Source organism: Gasterosteus aculeatus, chromosome 7 (assembly GCF_964276395.1).
Source record: "Gasterosteus aculeatus chromosome 7, fGasAcu3.hap1.1, whole genome shotgun sequence".
NCBI classification, from domain to species: domain Eukaryota; kingdom Metazoa; phylum Chordata; class Actinopteri; order Perciformes; family Gasterosteidae; genus Gasterosteus; species Gasterosteus aculeatus.
The window spans coordinates 21,700,644-21,717,959 of record NC_135694.1 but is presented as its reverse complement, the minus strand read 5'-3'; the positions used below and the strand labels follow the sequence as shown (position 1 = coordinate 21,717,959).

At 43.5% G+C, this 17,316-nt stretch overlaps 2 protein-coding genes across 3 annotated transcripts; both read right to left on the bottom strand.

Moving 5' to 3' along the window:
• Positions 1-294: 294 nt before the first annotated feature.
• On the bottom strand, positions 295-958 carry h2ax (H2A.X variant histone). Its single transcript, XM_040180613.2, has one exon. It carries the CDS (start codon positions 848-850, stop codon positions 422-424), a length of 429 nt encoding a protein of 142 aa, XP_040036547.1. The 5' UTR covers positions 851-958; the 3' UTR covers positions 295-421.
• Positions 959-1,478: 520 nt separating this feature from the next.
• On the bottom strand, positions 1,479-16,891 carry c2cd2l (c2cd2 like). Of its 2 annotated transcripts, none has more exons than XM_040180609.2 (15): positions 16,592-16,891; positions 15,837-16,279; positions 9,135-9,230; positions 8,897-9,016; positions 8,331-8,441; positions 7,948-8,061; positions 7,737-7,836; positions 7,510-7,642; positions 7,040-7,104; positions 6,689-6,813; positions 6,079-6,253; positions 5,877-5,975; positions 5,336-5,469; positions 3,862-4,075; positions 1,479-3,443 (listed from the first exon to the last, which is right to left on the bottom strand). In XM_040180609.2, the coding sequence occupies exons 2-15, from the start codon at positions 16,200-16,202 to the stop codon at positions 3,199-3,201; spliced, it is 2,097 nt and encodes a 698-aa protein (XP_040036543.2). In that variant the 5' UTR covers positions 16,203-16,279; positions 16,592-16,891; the 3' UTR covers positions 1,479-3,198. The 2 variants fall into 2 exon arrangements, with proteins under 2 accessions (XP_040036543.2, XP_040036544.2); XM_040180610.2 differs by having other exon boundaries at positions 16,579-16,853.
• Between the last annotated feature and the right edge of the window lie 425 nt (positions 16,892-17,316).

The following is a 17,316-nucleotide window of genomic DNA, read 5'->3' as shown; positions in this document are numbered from 1 at the left end:
AATTGTGGACGTTTACTTAATAACTGCACAATCGTGCTACAACCTAATGTAGAGCAATCTGCAGGTTCTACAGCGTACTTGGTCGGTACTGGAGGAGTCTCTGTAGACCGGAAACGGCACGATTAGTGGAACAAGGTGGTCTACGAGGCTCCGGTCAAATGAAAGCAGGACGCCTCATGTGATCCGGTGTATGCTGAAGAGGTTCACGAGTTTACCGACTAACAAAACTTCCCCAAAGATTAGCATATAGCTATAGCAGCTAGCCTAGTGCAGCAACAAATGGGGAGGAACACGTTTACGCAACAAGCGTTTATTGAATAAAAATATTGCGGAAAATGAATAAAACAGGAAACTTTGCTCTTTGAATCACGATTGGGTGGCCCTTAAAAGGGCCTTTGGGGTTTGATTATTAGCCGGCAAGCTAATACTCCTGCGACTGGGAGGAGGCCTTCTTTCCCGCCTTGCCGGAGGTCGGCGCGGACTGGCCGGTCTTCTTGGGCAGCAGCACGGCCTGGATGTTGGGCAGGACGCCGCCCTGGGCGATGGTCACCCCACCGAGCAGTTTGTTGAGCTCCTCGTCGTTGCGTACCGCCAACTGAAGGTGACGAGGGATGATGCGGGTCTTCTTGTTGTCTCTGGCGGCGTTACCGGCCAACTCCAGGATCTCGGCGGTGAGATACTCCAGCACCGCCGCCAGGTACACCGGAGCTCCGGCACCGACGCGCTGGGCGTAGTTACCCTTCCTCAAGTGCCTGTGGACGCGGCCCACGGGGAACTGCAGACCGGCGCGGGAGCTGCGGGTCTTGGCCTTAGCGCGGGTCTTTCCTCCGGTCTTTCCTCTTCCAGACATGTTCTGTTGGTGAGCGTTTCTTCCACTGCAAATAGCTGAAATCGTACGTAAAACGAACTGTAGTAAGGCTGGTAGCACAACCTACATATAAGCCCAAAGATTGGTCCCGCCCCGAGACGCGATTGGCTGTTGGAGTGAAAATAGTCGAGACTGATTGGCTCTGTTGAGGCCGCGCCCTCGACGTGTCAACAAAGCCAATCAGTCTTGACTATTTCACAGGAAGTCACAGGCTATTGGTGTGTCTTCTTTTGTAGGCGGGAATCAAACGCCAATCGGTTATCTTCCCTCCTGCTTCAAGTTTTTGGGCGCTTTTATATCATGCAGTAAAAGTAAAATGAATCTGAACAATGAAATGAGAATCATTGGTTATGTGTTTGTGTGTGATTCTCATCATACGTGGTATATCTCCTTAGTACGGATGATTTCTGAGAGTATGGAAACAATGCAAAGAGCCATGAAAACTCGTACATTCATGAGCAGATTTGAACTTAGCAGCAGGATGATGATAACGTTAGCTCATTATAACATCAGTTATCATTATATAAAGTAACATTTTCTACCCAGACACAGTGTATTAGGACAGAACATGTAACTTACCTCCTAAAAATAATGCCACAAGTAATCTAAGGATGCTCCAAAAATAATTTATTTGCAATAAATTAAACATTTCAAATGTACATTTCTTAAATTTTGCACATCTGTGATTCGTCTGTAATTCGTCTGCTATTCTATTACTAAACATATCCTGGAAGCGTTAGCAAAATCATATCATTTATTATTTTGAGGTCCCATATTAAATTAATTCTGTGACAGTATTTTAGATATTCTCTCACAAAGCACAAATGGACACAATTGTGTGTACATTTGTAGATACTGGTTCTGTTTGCTTTAGGTACAGGTTTCCTCATATCTCAAGTTGCTTGTTGCAGTTTAATTTCCAGCCCTGAGTATATCAACTCCACTCAGCACCTTTTCGTAAACTTTGACAATAGTTGCTCACAGTGCTCAGCAGCAGAGTATCTCTGGAACCTTCCCGGAGACTTCAAAGTTACATTTTTACAATTTAAACCACATGGCTGTTGTAATATTGTCACTCCCGTGAGACCTGCATTTATTCTAAAAGAAATGCCGTATTATAAACAATCTATGAGAAATGCATTATGATAATGCTCCTGGATTCACAATAGGTTTTGCTATATTGTATGATGATTATCATTGTCAGCATTTCCTGCAAACGATTCTGGCTGCTACCCATGTGAGGCATTTTGTACAATATAATATGGTCTGGCTGCACAATAATGATATTGCAATATTGAAGTCCCAATGAGCATCAAGTGAAGTGTCCATAATTTGTGCAGATAGTGATAAACTTAATTGTTTTTTATTGACTGAAAAACATTAAACTTATTGCCTGGCTTGAAGAGTCTATGAGAGATCCTGGCCGTTTGCAGCTTCAAAAGCAAACTGAAATGCATTATGATATTCCACAGAAAGTACCTTTATAAAATAGTACAATGAATATATTAACTTTTTTCCTTCAAGATACAACATTGTATAACATTCTAAAACCAATATGTCAGCAATACTGGATGGACTGCTAGATTTAGAATGATCTTACTTAACTATGCGTTTAAAATGACTTTGCATGAAAAAAAAACACAGCAATGTCTCTATTTTACAATGTAATGCAACTATTATGACTTCTTTTTTGCAAGGTAAATTAAATAGCACTTGTTTGATGAGAACAACACAAATAATAAGTTACTGTTCTACAATTGAAGAATTTTACATGTGCCGTTACAAAAACACCCCAAAGTGTAACCGCTAGTTTCATACTGGCATCTGTTATCGTCAAGTAGTTTAAGAGCGTTTTCACCATCGGTCACAATCAAACACTCCCACTATAGTTTGTGTTCAAACAGGGAACAAGACATATCATTGTGATGATCATCTTCTCCTTAAGCAGCAGATTTATCCTTGAAAGAAATAATTACAAATTCAGATTTATCCTTGAAAGAAATAATTACAAATTCAGATTTATCCTTGAAAGAAATAATTACAAATTCAGATTTATCCTTGAAAGAAATAATTACAAATTCACATTTAAACTTCTTTCCTGTGATGGAACGTGACTTCTCTCTTGAAGGTGCAATGATTTTTATCCATAGTAAAGCCCTCCCAGAGGTCTCCTCTTTTCAAAATGCACTGGTGAAAACCCACCTGCAGTGTTCAAACCTGTCAAGGACTGGACTCTCTTCAGGTTTATCTGCGCTTCTAACAGTATGAACAAAGGCCTTAAAACAACGCTTAAGTTAGGGAACCCCCCCCAATCTCCCAAACAATGATAATTAGTTATCTAGTGCGCTCGCTCCTCCGTTGGTAGCTTTGCCTTTCGATTTGCCTGATGAACGGAAAGAGAAGCGTTTAATGAGACGCCGGGAGAAGCTGCCGGACTTCTTACGGCTGATGTTAGCGGCGGCAGCAAAGTTATTGCCCATGTCGGAGACGTCTTCATGCGACTGGCTGAGGCAGGACTCCTTCTCTCGATGTCTTCTGCGGAACAACAGCTTCGTCCCACTCTGTAGGAAGCCCACTGGAGGAAGCACAGGGAATACGTCACTGTATACGAGTGGCAACCCATAATTACTGTTTTATACTGTAAAACCTCTCTGCTCCGGTTGGATGGATGCTGCAGCAAGGCCTCCAGAGGGCAGAAGAGTCGTTTGTGTTATATGGCGCGAATATCAGTAAATGCATTATGCTCAATTTAAGTTTTGATGTTATGTAAGGCTATAAAATATTTGTTTGATGTGAAATAAAATACTGTTCTCGGTGCTCTGTAAATAAAAACTTATTTTACATGGACGGATGGAATTGGAGTTGCAACATGCAATTTAACAATCTAAGAAACACCGGAATGGCTGAATATGAGTGCTTGTACGTTTACACAAACATTAACACATTACTGATTGATGTGAGTGGAACCTCTGAAACCACGGCAACGGTGTTACCTTTATGGTCCTTGAGGCTGCGCGTCTCCAAGGCGCCAGTAGAACCAGTATCTGATTCCACATCGTCCACTGAGGGGCGCTCCGACAGGTCCGAGGGTGTGGTGTCGTCTGGTTCCTGGTGATGCCCCGGCACGCAGTGGTTTCCGTGCATGGCTGCGTCCATAGCTGCAGCATAGCCGCTCGATAATGCACAGTCGTCTTCTGAGAGTGGAACCTGAGTGTTGGGATAAATTGAGTCAAATAATTTCCTTCAAAAAATGTCGGCATGATTAATTAAGGGGTTATAAGAATGATGGGAGAGTGTTATTAGATCAGATAACTCTATTTCTCCTTTAATGTGGAACAATGGGGTTTTTTTTGGATTAAATGTAGGACCAACCTATTTTGCACGGCTTCATGTCATAATAGTTGATATATCTTATATGTCAATTAATCTAGCAGTAAAGCACATTTTCAAACATAAAGCTACAGTGGAGTACGGTCTACCTTAGCAGAGGATGAAGTTGCTCTCCCCCTACGTCTGTTGTTTTTCCAGCTTCGAATGCTTTCATTTTTGAAGGCGGGCCGTCCCGTGCATTTTAGTGCATGTGAGTCTTTCTGCTACCTTCCCCAAAGCGCATGCAGACTCCCACTCATTCCTAGAGATCATTTATTAAGACTTCTTCTGAACATTGCAGGGATGACCGAGCTGGTATGGCAGACAGGGATCATGCAATCCACTAATATTTTCCTCTCTGAGGAAGTTTGTTTTAAAAGAGGTGCAGTCTATGGCTGTAACTTATTTGTGAAACCATTAGTTGCTTCTGAATTATATATATATTAAACAATACAATAAAAAAACAGGCCCACAGTTACGTATGTGTCAGAAGTGCCTGATATTTACATATGAAGGATAACTTACATTTCAGCCACAGGCATGTGCTGCCATGTATTGTGACTAGAGTTTGCCGTTTCCTCACAAGTTGCTTGTTACTATGATCATAACTTATATATAATAGCCTAGTTAAATTGAAATTGAAGGAAAATAGAAGAATATTTGGGCAACTGTTCTTCGGGTTTTCAGGACCTCGGGACGCTGTGCACTGTGGCTACAGCTTAGGACGGCATCCTAAAGCCCTCAGGTAAACACTGTTACTGACGCTTACGTTTGCACTTTCAGCCTCAATAACCTTAAGCGACGTGCAGTGTGAGCACCGTTATCTCTTACGACATGTTGATATCTGCTTACGGCTGAAAATATGATCTGTAATGAGCAACCAGTTATTGTAGACTTTGTCTCTGTAGACTCTTGTACTTTGCGGGGAGTTTCGTACCTGTTGTCATTTACAAGAAGACCTGTGCAGGTAACTGACGTGCAATAAATTTGTAACCAAGAGAATTGAAAAATAAATATACGTTACTGTATGTCTAAATAAATGGTGTTGGCACAAATTTCAACAATCCACTACAGTCAATTCACTTTTCCTTCCCCGACCTTTGTCACGCCCGAGATGATCAGCGTGCTCCTCTTTGTCGGCGTCTTCCGTGCTGCTTTGGAGGCGGACTCCGTCAGCTGGCGAATGGCCGTCTCCGCAACAGGATCCAGGCCGTTAGAGAGGCGGCTGCTCTCTGAGCAACAGGCACACAGAGGTGTAAATTTGCAACAGGCTTTACACGTAAAGTGTGATATATGAAACGGTGCAAATTATTGAATACGTTTTTGTGGTAGAGTTAAGTCAATTAAAAAAGGTTTGGTTTATAAGAAATATACCCCAGAAGCTCATCATTGTATTGCATGAAAAAAGGGAAATCATTTACAGTATGTAGTTGGATCTGTCAAACATCATCTATCGGGTCTATCAAACTGTTTTGCTCTTTGCTTCAGATAAGAAATAGTTTCTGTGTAAACATGTTGTAAAACCAAATTAATTATTGTTACTTCCTTCATATAAACTTATCTTGTGTTACGACGCAACTCACTGCTTATCCCACTTTCTATTTGTAAAACCACGTCTGGCATACGGTCTGAAACTCACTGCTGAGGTTGGGGCTTGTGCTGCTTCCGCCATCTGACAGGATCGTGGCTTTCTTCTCAGTCACCTCCACTTTGGACGGCGAATGCAAAGGAGAATCACCTGAACGGCATCACAGATATTCCACGTCGTTGCTATTATCATCACAGATCTTCTCGTACTCCGAATATGACACAACGCAGTACTTTACAGGTAGTGCACCCACCTGGGCTGCGGCCCACTTTCAGTCGAGACTGGACGGTGGTGACAGTGGTGACGATGGTTCCGTCTGGCATGACGGTTCGGTCCACGTCGACCTTCTTGGAGGGGGTGGGTGAGGAACGCGGAAGTGGAAAAGCATTGTGGGCACCGCGGGGCGCCTCTATTTCCACGTAATGCAGCTGGCGGATCAAGAATATTAGTTAATATTTAGTATGAAGTGAGAGTAGGCACTTTAACAACAAGCAGGGCATTTAGACTGATATCTTAGAACGGGTCGTAGGAGAGGTACAGGGAAGCAGGGCGTGTGTACTAATACAAAATGTGAGCCTGCAGAGATGAAGCAGGCGTTTTTGTTGTCTTTAAAGAAATGCGTAGATGGATGCAAGAAATGGAAAAAAAGGCAAGTGGCAGATCTGAGACAGCGATCACATGTAGAACAATGCATCAGCTGATATACAACACTTGCTCTCCATTTGCGGTCAAGCTTTGTCTCGTTCCAGCTTGCTTGTGCTCGATAATCGCGCTCAATGCAAATGTACACTTCAAAGCATGAGCACGGCTGTGAAAGAACTTTCCGTCGTTTTCACAAAAATGAGATGCATCCCGTTCCTCACCTCTACGCTGACGGAGGCGATGGGAGCCAGCAGGCCGCGGTCGGCACTTATCGACAGTGTATGTTGTCCAGTGGGCACTTTGCACCGGAGGTCCAAGGCCACGCAGCCATGGCCGGGCAGGAATTCTATCCGGTTTTAACATAATTAACACAATTGTAAGAAAAAGCATGAAAGCTGTAATGGGAACATCTCCTGAGGTTTTAAACATCCTTAAAGCCCCTAATGATTACAGTGAACCTGCCAATGGTGCATTTCAGGCATGAAGATTTAGCTGAAGCAGTCTGAAACATTCCTGCTGATCAGGTTTCTGAGGCGCAGCCAACACTCAAGTGCTATCGAGCGAAGCCTTACGTTCCTTTTGGCCGTCCCGCTCCAGCAGTCGTACTCTCATCTCTTTGGTCACTTGGCACAACTCCCTTCAACACAAAGGAAACGACTGTGTTAGAATTCAAGCAAAGCCCCTCAATGCAGACGGTGTGTCTCCTTCCTTGAGCAGACTCTTCTTGAACACATCAAATCTTAAATAATGTTTTACGACATTAATATTCCTGCCTATATAACAGTCACATTATTCATAGATGGTATTTATAAACCAACCGTCATCCGATTCTGATTTAAATGTTTCTAAATCCTTTTTGGTGCACGTAATGAGACATTAAATCAGCAAACAGAGAAACAAAACGTCAAAAACAGAAATCTCTCATGTGACATAATAATGACTGTTCTGGCTGATCGAGAGAATCAATTTGCAGGGCCCTTAATGTCGGCATGAGCGTGTAAAACCATGACCAATAAACTGGAGCTCATGGCCGCCATCTTACAAAGTGATTTCTTCGCTCCATTCCAGTGGGACGTTGGGGTCACTGGGCACAGGCAGGAAGCATGTCGCCCTCTCTGTGGAGGGTTGGTCCAGGCTGAGGACACAGCACAGCTCCCCTGATCTGGACCAGTGACCTGCGTAGAGAAAGCCAGACAGTCAGACCTCGGCTATCTGCAGGAAGCCGGGCGGAAATGAGCCGATGCTCGGGCACGAAGACGCACGTCCGACCTTTATTTAAGGTCGCCCTGAGCTGCCGCAGCATTAGTCGTTTCACCGAGACGTTCTGGTTTAAGGAGTTCAATCTCACTGACAAATGGTCCGTGGCAGCCTGGGAGTGGGAAGAAGAATGGTGCAGAGTAAAGGTTCCATCGTTCTTTATCCAGTTGTAGATTTGTTTCCTCTTATTGCAGCTTGTTGCAGAAAGTATGTTTTTTCTCACCGGAGGACTGGATGCGCAAGTCTTGAGGTTCAGGACCATCGCCGGCTGAGTGCTGAACAGAGTGTCCTCTATCAGCCCCTTAATCATGTCCAGGTCTGCACCCGCCTCAGTGCCCTGGGATAAAAAAGAAGCAGCGGATTGTTCCCTGATGATAAACTACGGGGGGCTCAACAATCTCAACTGTGGCTTTTAATACATTCTTACGCCTGATATCATCTTACTCAATTTCTTACTTTACCGCTGTTGTTAAACGTGTTCAAGAACAGCCTTTTGAATTGGTGCAACCTAGTTTGCAAAGAGTAAACAGGCTGAGAAACGAGACCTCCGCTGACTATATGAGACGGACATATCGTATTGGTGGTATCACTATCTGATATTCTCACTTGTCTCTGTAGCTTGCACGGAGATGCACTCAGAGTAAACGATGGCTGCTTGGAAAGAGTCCAGGACATCAGCAGACCCTCGTCCTCCACCTCCTCCAGAGACACCACCACCTGACAAGAGACAATAGCAGCTTGATACAGTATGTCTTTTTCATTAATAAATAATCTCCTCACGATTTCATTTTTATGATGAACCGGTGACATTTGTAAGCAACAAAAATAAGCAGAAGATATTTCAGTTGAAAAATCACTTCCAAAGTGAATATAGTCTTAAAAGGGAAAATAAATACCTTTTTGACTTTGCATTATGAAGTAAATATTAATTGCACAATATAATGGTTATAAAATAATAATGACACCATCAACCTTTCGATTGGAGCCTGCACTACTGCACGAACAGAGGCAATTGGATGGATAGTCAAGTATATTTTACATTTTTGAATGAAAATTACATTACAAAAGGCTCTTCCTATTTGAATAAAATGCAAATAAATAATTCCAATTGGTTTTAGATGCCTGTCCTCGGTCGTGCACATTGCAAGGATCCCTGCAGCTTGCTTTTGTACCTTAGCCACCATCGGTGCTACAGTGATCTGATAGGTCTCCATGGAAATGGCAGCCGGCGACTGCTGAGTGACCGTCACAGGAAACGTCACTGTCTCCACCCAACATTTACAGTGTAAAACCTGTAAAGCAACAAGAGGCTGTCAGAGGATGGCAGGAAACAAATGGCTATGGAAAAAAAAATGGCCAAAAAAGTCATTCATTAGTTACAACTGTATTTAACAGCATCAGATTACGTACCATACGATTAGCCGATTGCTCAGTGCAGGTCACACTATCTATTGCAGAAGCAGCAGTTAACTGGAGGCTGCTGTCAAAGGTGATCTGGATGGAGCTCTTGGAGGGACAGAGGAAGAGAAAGAATGTTCTAAATATTACATAAGTGAAAAGAAGATTGACACTCGGGGCTGACAGCAAAGACTGTGCTGCAGCGATGAAGCCTTTAATGCGGCTGGTAAGCCGTTATTCACCATGCATCCCCATTTCAATCAGTGATTCTATTCACATATGGTAATGATCAACTCATCCACTTGCTAATCCAACAATGTTTCTGTTTCCCTGCCGCAGCAACCACACGAGCTTCGCATGAACATAAATGTTCCTTTTGGCAGATTTTGTGAACGCGTGAAAAGAGTGAAAATTATTAATGTATGATTATTTTCTCGTGCCGATGGTACAGGGTATGTGACGCTGACTGCTTGTGACTCTGTGTGTGTGTGTGTGTTTGTGTGTGTGCCAGAGGATCTGTTTCAATAGACTGGCTCAAGAGATGCAAGAGAGAGAAAACAAATCCCCTATTGTCAAGGCATATGTTTCTCTAGGTCCCCGTCCAATCTCTACCAAACACAGCAGTGGAGGCGGGGCAGAGTTGGGAGGATGATATAACAAAGTTTGTGGTGTGTGTGTGTGTGTGTGTGTGTGTGTGTGTGTGTGTGTCAGTGTTTCAGGGAGCCAAACGTTCCCTGGATGTCCACTGCAGCCACATGACTCGAGCGTACAACCGCCTGTGTTTACTCCGTTTGGCTGGAGCTTCTGAAACTGTTCAGTCAGCCGCCCGTTCATTACAAGTGCACAACGAATATGTGAGCAGCCGATTAATCACGAGATTCTGACTGCGTGTCACCGCAGTCCAGCCCTACTCACATCTTTTCGGTGAGGCAAATGGTTGTAAGCAAATACTCCTAAATGTCAGTATTTATTTCGGGACACTCGCATTCCGCAGTCATGAGCTAAATAGTTACATTTTTAATTGGTTTCCTGCATTTTGCCTCCATTGGTTATCTGATGGTTTAGACATAAACCGGAAATACAAGGGGAAAGCAGCTATGACAATAGATTATATACAAATATTTTAATGAATGTGTATATAAATATTTATATCTATTCTTTATATGTAGTGTATGTTTTGCTTATTTGGTACACATCCCCACTAGACCACCACACTCCCCAGTGTTGCCCTAATTTTGCAATTTTCATGCCTAAAAACCAAATGACAATTCATGACAAGCGTGACAAAAGGTTTTTTTTTAATGTAAATAATGGCGAAGACAAACCAACATTTTCAAAATGACTTCAAGACACACCAAATACTGTGTCATTAATAATCTTGTGTGGCTGAGAGACTATTTTATTTATTTATTTATTTACCAGACATTTCACTGAGATATTTGCAGCCATTGCTTTTTTAGGTTGCCATCTGGTGCTCTGTGGTGATGTGCATCCTTCTGGCAGAGTCTGCAGAGCTAATTGTGTCATATAAAGGGCACCGCCAGCAGCATTACCTCTGATTTGTCCTTGTGAAATACCGAGTCTGTGTGTGTGTGCGCGTGTGGAAGGTATTTCTGGAAGGAGACGGTTCCTGAGGACATCCACGTTGTCACTTCTAGTTTGTCAGCGTCACCCCCTTGGGTTCAACTGGCTAAACGCCTCAATAGAGCATGTGGGTCAACCAGAAAAGCCCCCCGGCTTTTGTTGACCCACATCTTCCTTTCCTGCTTTATTTTCAATGCCGTGTCTACAAGAGGGTACAAACGTGTTGGTGTCTAAATAGCCGTTGATTGTAAAACATCTAACAATTGATGTTTCATCATTGGTAGCAGTTAATGCACTTAGCCTACATACACCACACGCTGGTTTCATGAGTGACAGAAACTATTTTTTTTACCCATGCTAACAGCTTGGCTTGGGAGTTTGCAATGTTTGTTGGCAACGTTAGCATTCTAACAGCTAACAACTCTAACTGCAGTATAAATAAATCTACAAATGTATTTTGCTAAAAATTGAATCATCGACTGACGTAAGTTTCCTTCGGCGAGTCAATGGAAATGAGCGCGGATTGCTTAACGTTCCCTGTCGTTAAGAAGAAATGTACTTGAAAATCATCACACGGCATTAATCATCTACCGGCTTCTCGCAGTCAGAGAGGGAAGTAGTGAACTGTGGCCTCAAGACAATCACCACGCTCTTGATATTTGTAGGGAGCTTCCTTCTCTGCAGATGCTCGCTCTGTTTGTCCTCCTCGCTGCGCGCAGTGACGCTGCCTTGTCATCATCTGACAGCTGCAGAGGCCCATAGAGTTTAGGTTTGAGTTCTGATCTGAAGAGTCCCACCAGTTCAGTCCTTCACGAGACACTCGGGCCCCTCAAACATCTCAACAGCTTCGTATCAATTCTGCACGCCAAGGCAAGATTATATCCAGATGCTTCCACGGTAATACTTCAACAGAGAGACATTCTCTCTGGATGAACAACTGAGGCGTGAAAGAAGCCACATAGTGGGGTTTCTATCCAAAAAGAGCCGGAGGTGTTTTTTATGCTTCTGAAAAGACTGAGGTGTCTGTAACAACTGTTCAAACCAATGAGTGTTCAATGAAAGCCTATTCATCTTTGAACGCATACAGCTAAATCTGAATTATGCTTTAAATTAATCTAGTGAGCTATCAGGAATACATGGAAATCTACACATTCTTTTTTTTATGCAGCAAGTGGTAATCCTTCGATCAACATTGTTGGAGTAACATTGTGGGAGTCCAGACTAGACATATCTGTAAAATTGTGATGCAACTACCTCCTCCTTTCGGCTACCCCTTGGGTAGCAATTGTCTCCACAAATATATTAAAGGCAATTGCATACCTCAGCGTGTACAATTCAGAGTTAAAATTGAGGGGATGAAGACAGAAATAACCGTAGCTAAATATCTTCAAGGCAGAAGCTGAATGCGGCCCTGCCACTAACACCAAGTCTCTTGTCCCTACAACGAACGCTTTAGCGCGTGTGCCGCTTTTCTTGTATATTTATGCAACAACACCCCAAAGCATTTCGTACATGGGGGTCGGGGTCGGGCCTCCCGTCAGGACGGAGCGTCGTCAAGCGGCCTTCTGACGCCTCTCAACAGAAGCGGTTCTGAAAGCTGGTTGCATTTACACTTTTACTGTTTATTTTTATTTATTTACTGTTATTCAAGTCTTTGATTTTGTGATGGAAATATCCATACGGTTCTTCCATGTTACTGCAAACAGCTCAAATCAGAGTGACTGGATGACAGTGTCCTGAAATGAACACACATTTTCACAAAGATCAGAAGAGAGACGCTGTGTGAGTGTCACATCCTTCACTGCCTTTGAGCTCGATGTCAGAAGTATTACTTCAGCATTGGCTGAACTATGGAAAGCCAGAGAGAACAAAATCAAAGCCTTACGCTTCAAAAGATATGAAATGCACAACTTTTATGGTGGTCTGTACTGCACACTCAAGGCCGCGAATAAGACCTCTAATCACTTAATCCTTTTGTCAGATCAGTTGCTGATTAATTTGCGTTTCATCAATTCAGCTCTACATTTAATTATTTCATGGAGGGTTTGGATGGAAAGTTTTGGAATGTAATCTTCTGCAGTGTTTTTGCGTCTTTCTTACACGGTGGCGAGTAAAACAAACATCCACCCTAATGCTGTTTATTGTGCGAACATTCCATGCCAGCTAATTCAACTTGCCTATATTTGGGATAAATTTCCACATAACTATTTAAAGGCCTCATTCGGCATCAACCTTAAATTCCGCAGAAGTAGTTACCGTCAGGTAAACGCTATAAAAGGATTCGCGTGCTAATCCCTACGTGATGATACTGAAGCGCTATCGGGCTGCTGTGTTCCTGCTCAGAAGCTCCATGTTTTGCCGGATGTGGAAACATAATCAGGAAACGCGAGTTGGAGGAGAACGCCGAGTCTTCGGGATTATAGCCCAGGCCCAGCTGCTCTAGTGTGTTTTTTTCGAGGCGGCGCGCCTGGCAGGTGGCAGATGCTTATTGTGCGTGCGAGGTGACGAATGCGATGTTACTAATACTTGAAACACTTCCACAAACTCCACACGGCAAGTTTTTCCCAAGCTGTCTTTGTAGTGAGGAGGTGAAACACCAGAAGAACTAACCAAACAGAGGACAGAGTATACCATGAATGTATGATCTCACAGATTAATAATGAATGCAGGCCCAAACGTGTGACCTTTTAGTCTCAGGTCAAAGGCGGTGTCTTGGATCACGAGGTCACACCGGCTCTGGATGTCTATTCAACGAGACACAGTTGTGATTTGTTTTTTTCAACATCAGACTCAAGGTCTTATTAACATCCTCCCAACGTATTTGCATTCGGCGCAGACACATTTAGAATAACAGATGTCTCTGCACGCAGACACAATGACGAGCCGATAGTTCATGGGACGCTTTGGCTCACACTCTCTGGTTCACAAACCAAACACCACATGGACAGACAGACACCGAGTGCTTGCCTCTGCCTGCCCCCCCGTCCCCCCCTGACGCATTTGCTCAGTCTGGAGAATTATCTTACAGCAAACATGATATGGTTCATCACCGCCGGGTAGAAAGCCTCGTGTCTACTGGGTTTTGTAGGCATTTCAAAAGCCTGAAGGTCCTACAGTCATTACAGATTAATCCCGTGCAGGAGCATGAAGGTTCTTATGCACAAAAATACCCCTTGCAACCTCCTTTTTTTTACAAAACACTTCCCCTTGAAATGCCATTACTAAAGTCTTTCTTGTGCGTTTAGTATATTCCAAACAGCAAGTTGTGTGTTTTCTCAATGGATTTCTCACCTGGAAAACTGATCTAATTTTAATAAATTAATCCTACTCGCACTTAACACAAGTTCATCGAAGGTTTACTCCAGTGATGCAGAGAGTTTCTTGGTAACTGAGAGCAAAGAAGGTCACCAAGGATCAACTAATTAGGCCGTTGTAAGATAACTTAGTTGGCACGCTCCCATTTATCGTCACATCTGAAAGGGAAGCAGTTCCAAACAATCCCACGGCTCCCACTGAAAACAGACGCAGCTGGATTAAAGCTGCGGCATATGTGGTACGCAGAGAAAATACACGCAGGACCTCTAACCATGAAGGATTAACACAAAGAAACATGTTTGTGCAGTTTGTACAGTGACTGCACGCGTCCCCGTAGAGGACACTGTACTCTTCACACAAACACTGTCCGGCTTTAAAGGCAGAGTGGAACACTTTTACTCCCAGATAGTTAGACGGGACAATCAATGCTGCTCTTATACCTTAGATGTGAAGTTCGATCCAACAGGCGATTAGCTTATCTTAGTTTAGCATAAAGACTGGAAAGGGAGGAAAACAGCTCGCCTGGCTACCAACAAATTTGATTGAGTTGAAATCATAATCATGTTATTCACAGTATTTCCAATGTGTACATCCCAATATAGCAAATGTACCCCAAATCAGATGTGTAATTATTATTTTTGTTTTAGTGATATGTACTAAAACAAATAAAACTATACTTGTATACTACAATATATATATATTTTTTAAATCAACAATTTGCCCTGAATTATGAGACACAACACATGATTACATCACGATACACTACTAATGAATGTCGATGAATTAGATTATGGCCCAAGCATAATAACTAGTATTCTGTTGGAAGGAACTATATCATAATATATTCTTTACTCGTGCTTGTTGTGTGTTTGTCAGCAGAGTAAAAAAAGATTAGATTTGAGCAGGTTGGACATGATAACTTAACAAGCGGTGGCCTATCATTTGCATGGTTAGGCTAAGCGAGAGAGAGTATATTGTTTCCAAACCAATACACAAAACGTGCACCATCACTGAACGAGTATTTCTACAAAGTGTTCACTTGAACATCTGAGGGAGGCTTTCCGTCAGTCGCAGCAAGGTGACCTATATGAATCCGAATTGAGTGCCGCTGGCTGAGGATTGATCTGACCTCTATTTAACTCCCCGCCAACTCATCTTCCAAACACACAGAATTTCTGAGTGAGGTGAGTTGAGGATCCATCGCACGCATCTGACTGTGTGTCAGACTTTGAGTCACACGGATCAAAGCACCATTTGAAAGGAGAAAGACCTTTGGAAACCTGTAATAGCCTTTTTATATGTGGCGGACTGTCGGTACCGCGCTGAATCCAGAGTGTCTATGTGAATCAGTTACTTATTGGGGTTATCATATCATTTAATAAATCACGATTAGGAGTTGCAGGCGACCGTGTAAGTGAGTCAACCGTACTTCGGTCTTGAGCAACAACATTGATGTAGACTCTTCACCCCCACCGACCGGGGTATCAGACTATTTTTATGAAGCGTGGGTGTTCGCTCCATGGCTCCGCTGACTGGTCTCTCCTCTCAGCTCCTATGTGCATTGATTCAGAGCGGTTACGCAATGCTCGGCCCCCCCATCCTCTCGTCGATTAGACACTCCGACACCTCCGCTTCCCTGCCTACACACACTTCCAGCGCACCACCTGCATAGGCCTGGCTCAACTTTGCATGCCTGCGCCTGATGGAGTGAACTTAGGCGTCCTCCTTTACACATCATGTTTATTCAGCTCACACTTGCCACACCATTCGTGCTTCATCCCCACATATGCCCCGGGTTAGAAATTATCAACTTACCCCATGCCTGCAGGCTTGCTCGTTCAGAGCCTTGATCCAGGTCATCTGCCAGTGCTCCCTGAAGGACTTAAAGGAGAACAGAGAGGTCAACAAGCCTTTGACCCCGGCCTCAGGCATGACTCCTCCATCCCGGCCCGAGCGGAGCTTCAGCAAGAATCCCCAGACACCTCCAGCCGGGCTTTGGCGGGGCTGCGTGAGGGGGAGCTGCTGCCGGGGCGGGTCTTTCTTGTCCCGCTCTGCCGTCTTCTTGGATCTCCACAGGCACAGTACGGTCAGCAGGTACTGGAACAGCCATCCCAGCACAATGAGCAAGGAGGTTAGAAAGAGCCCCACCGAACACAGCCAGCACAACTCCTGCAGCTCCATCAGCGCCTCCTGGAGCCTCTCATGTCACCAGGTCCGGAAGGAAATATCAGGACTGTCACTCAGAGCCGACCGGCTGCCTGTGAGTGGCATCAAAAGATTCAAAGGGTTTTTAGCAAATTGGAAATGAGGAATAACTGCAAAATACACAAAGGATGCGCCGAGATGGTGGCTTTGACCTCTTTAATTTAAAAGGAGCTTTTTAAAATTATTTTTAAATCAGGTTAAAAAAGATCAGGCGTGTGTCTATGGAGAAGAAGCCCATGCACTAAACCTGCGCAAAGGGTACGTCCGTTAGATGGAATGCATCGTGCATTATCAGCGACGCAGCTCCGTTCAGCGGACACAACGAACACGTCGTGGCTCCAGAACGACCCACCGTTTAAACTTACACAGTCCGATCTGCAGGCTGCAGGGGAATCGAAAGCAATTGAATCGGTGACGTGAAACTGGTTTCAAAGCGATGTGCATCCGACAATAAATATGTTTGTCCCATCTCCGAATCTTCCGCGGCGTCTGGACTGGTGTCTCTCTGCGGCCATTTATCGAAATATCTGTTTGTACATTACAGATATCAGTGGGTTTCAATTATCCGCCGGCGGTCGTACCGTCGTACCTCTGTCATCTCTCTGCGATGCTGATTTGAACGAGAGCAGCAGCGGTGCGCAGGTGGCACTGCAGGAGAAGAACGCAAACGGAAGTGAAAAGACAACCTTTCAAAGTAAAACCAGAACACATTTGTGTACCCATGTCTATGTGTGTACCTACGATACATACATGATATTTACAAAACTGAGGCCATGCGGCTATTCCGTTCGAATCCCAGAAAAGAAAAGAAAAACATGATTTTGAAATATTATGATATTATAAATATATAGTTTACTCACATAAGTGAGCATTTAATTGTTGCGCTACCTTATATACCTGATATATATATATATATATATATTAGTTCAATGTATATATATATATTTCAATATATATATATTAGTTCATTGCCAACCTCAAGTTTAAACGTATTAATATAGGTATTTGAAGATGTGTTTTGGTAAAAACATTTTTTGATGCCAACGTTTTTTTTTATTTGATTGTTTTGCATTGTAACAAGTTATGGACT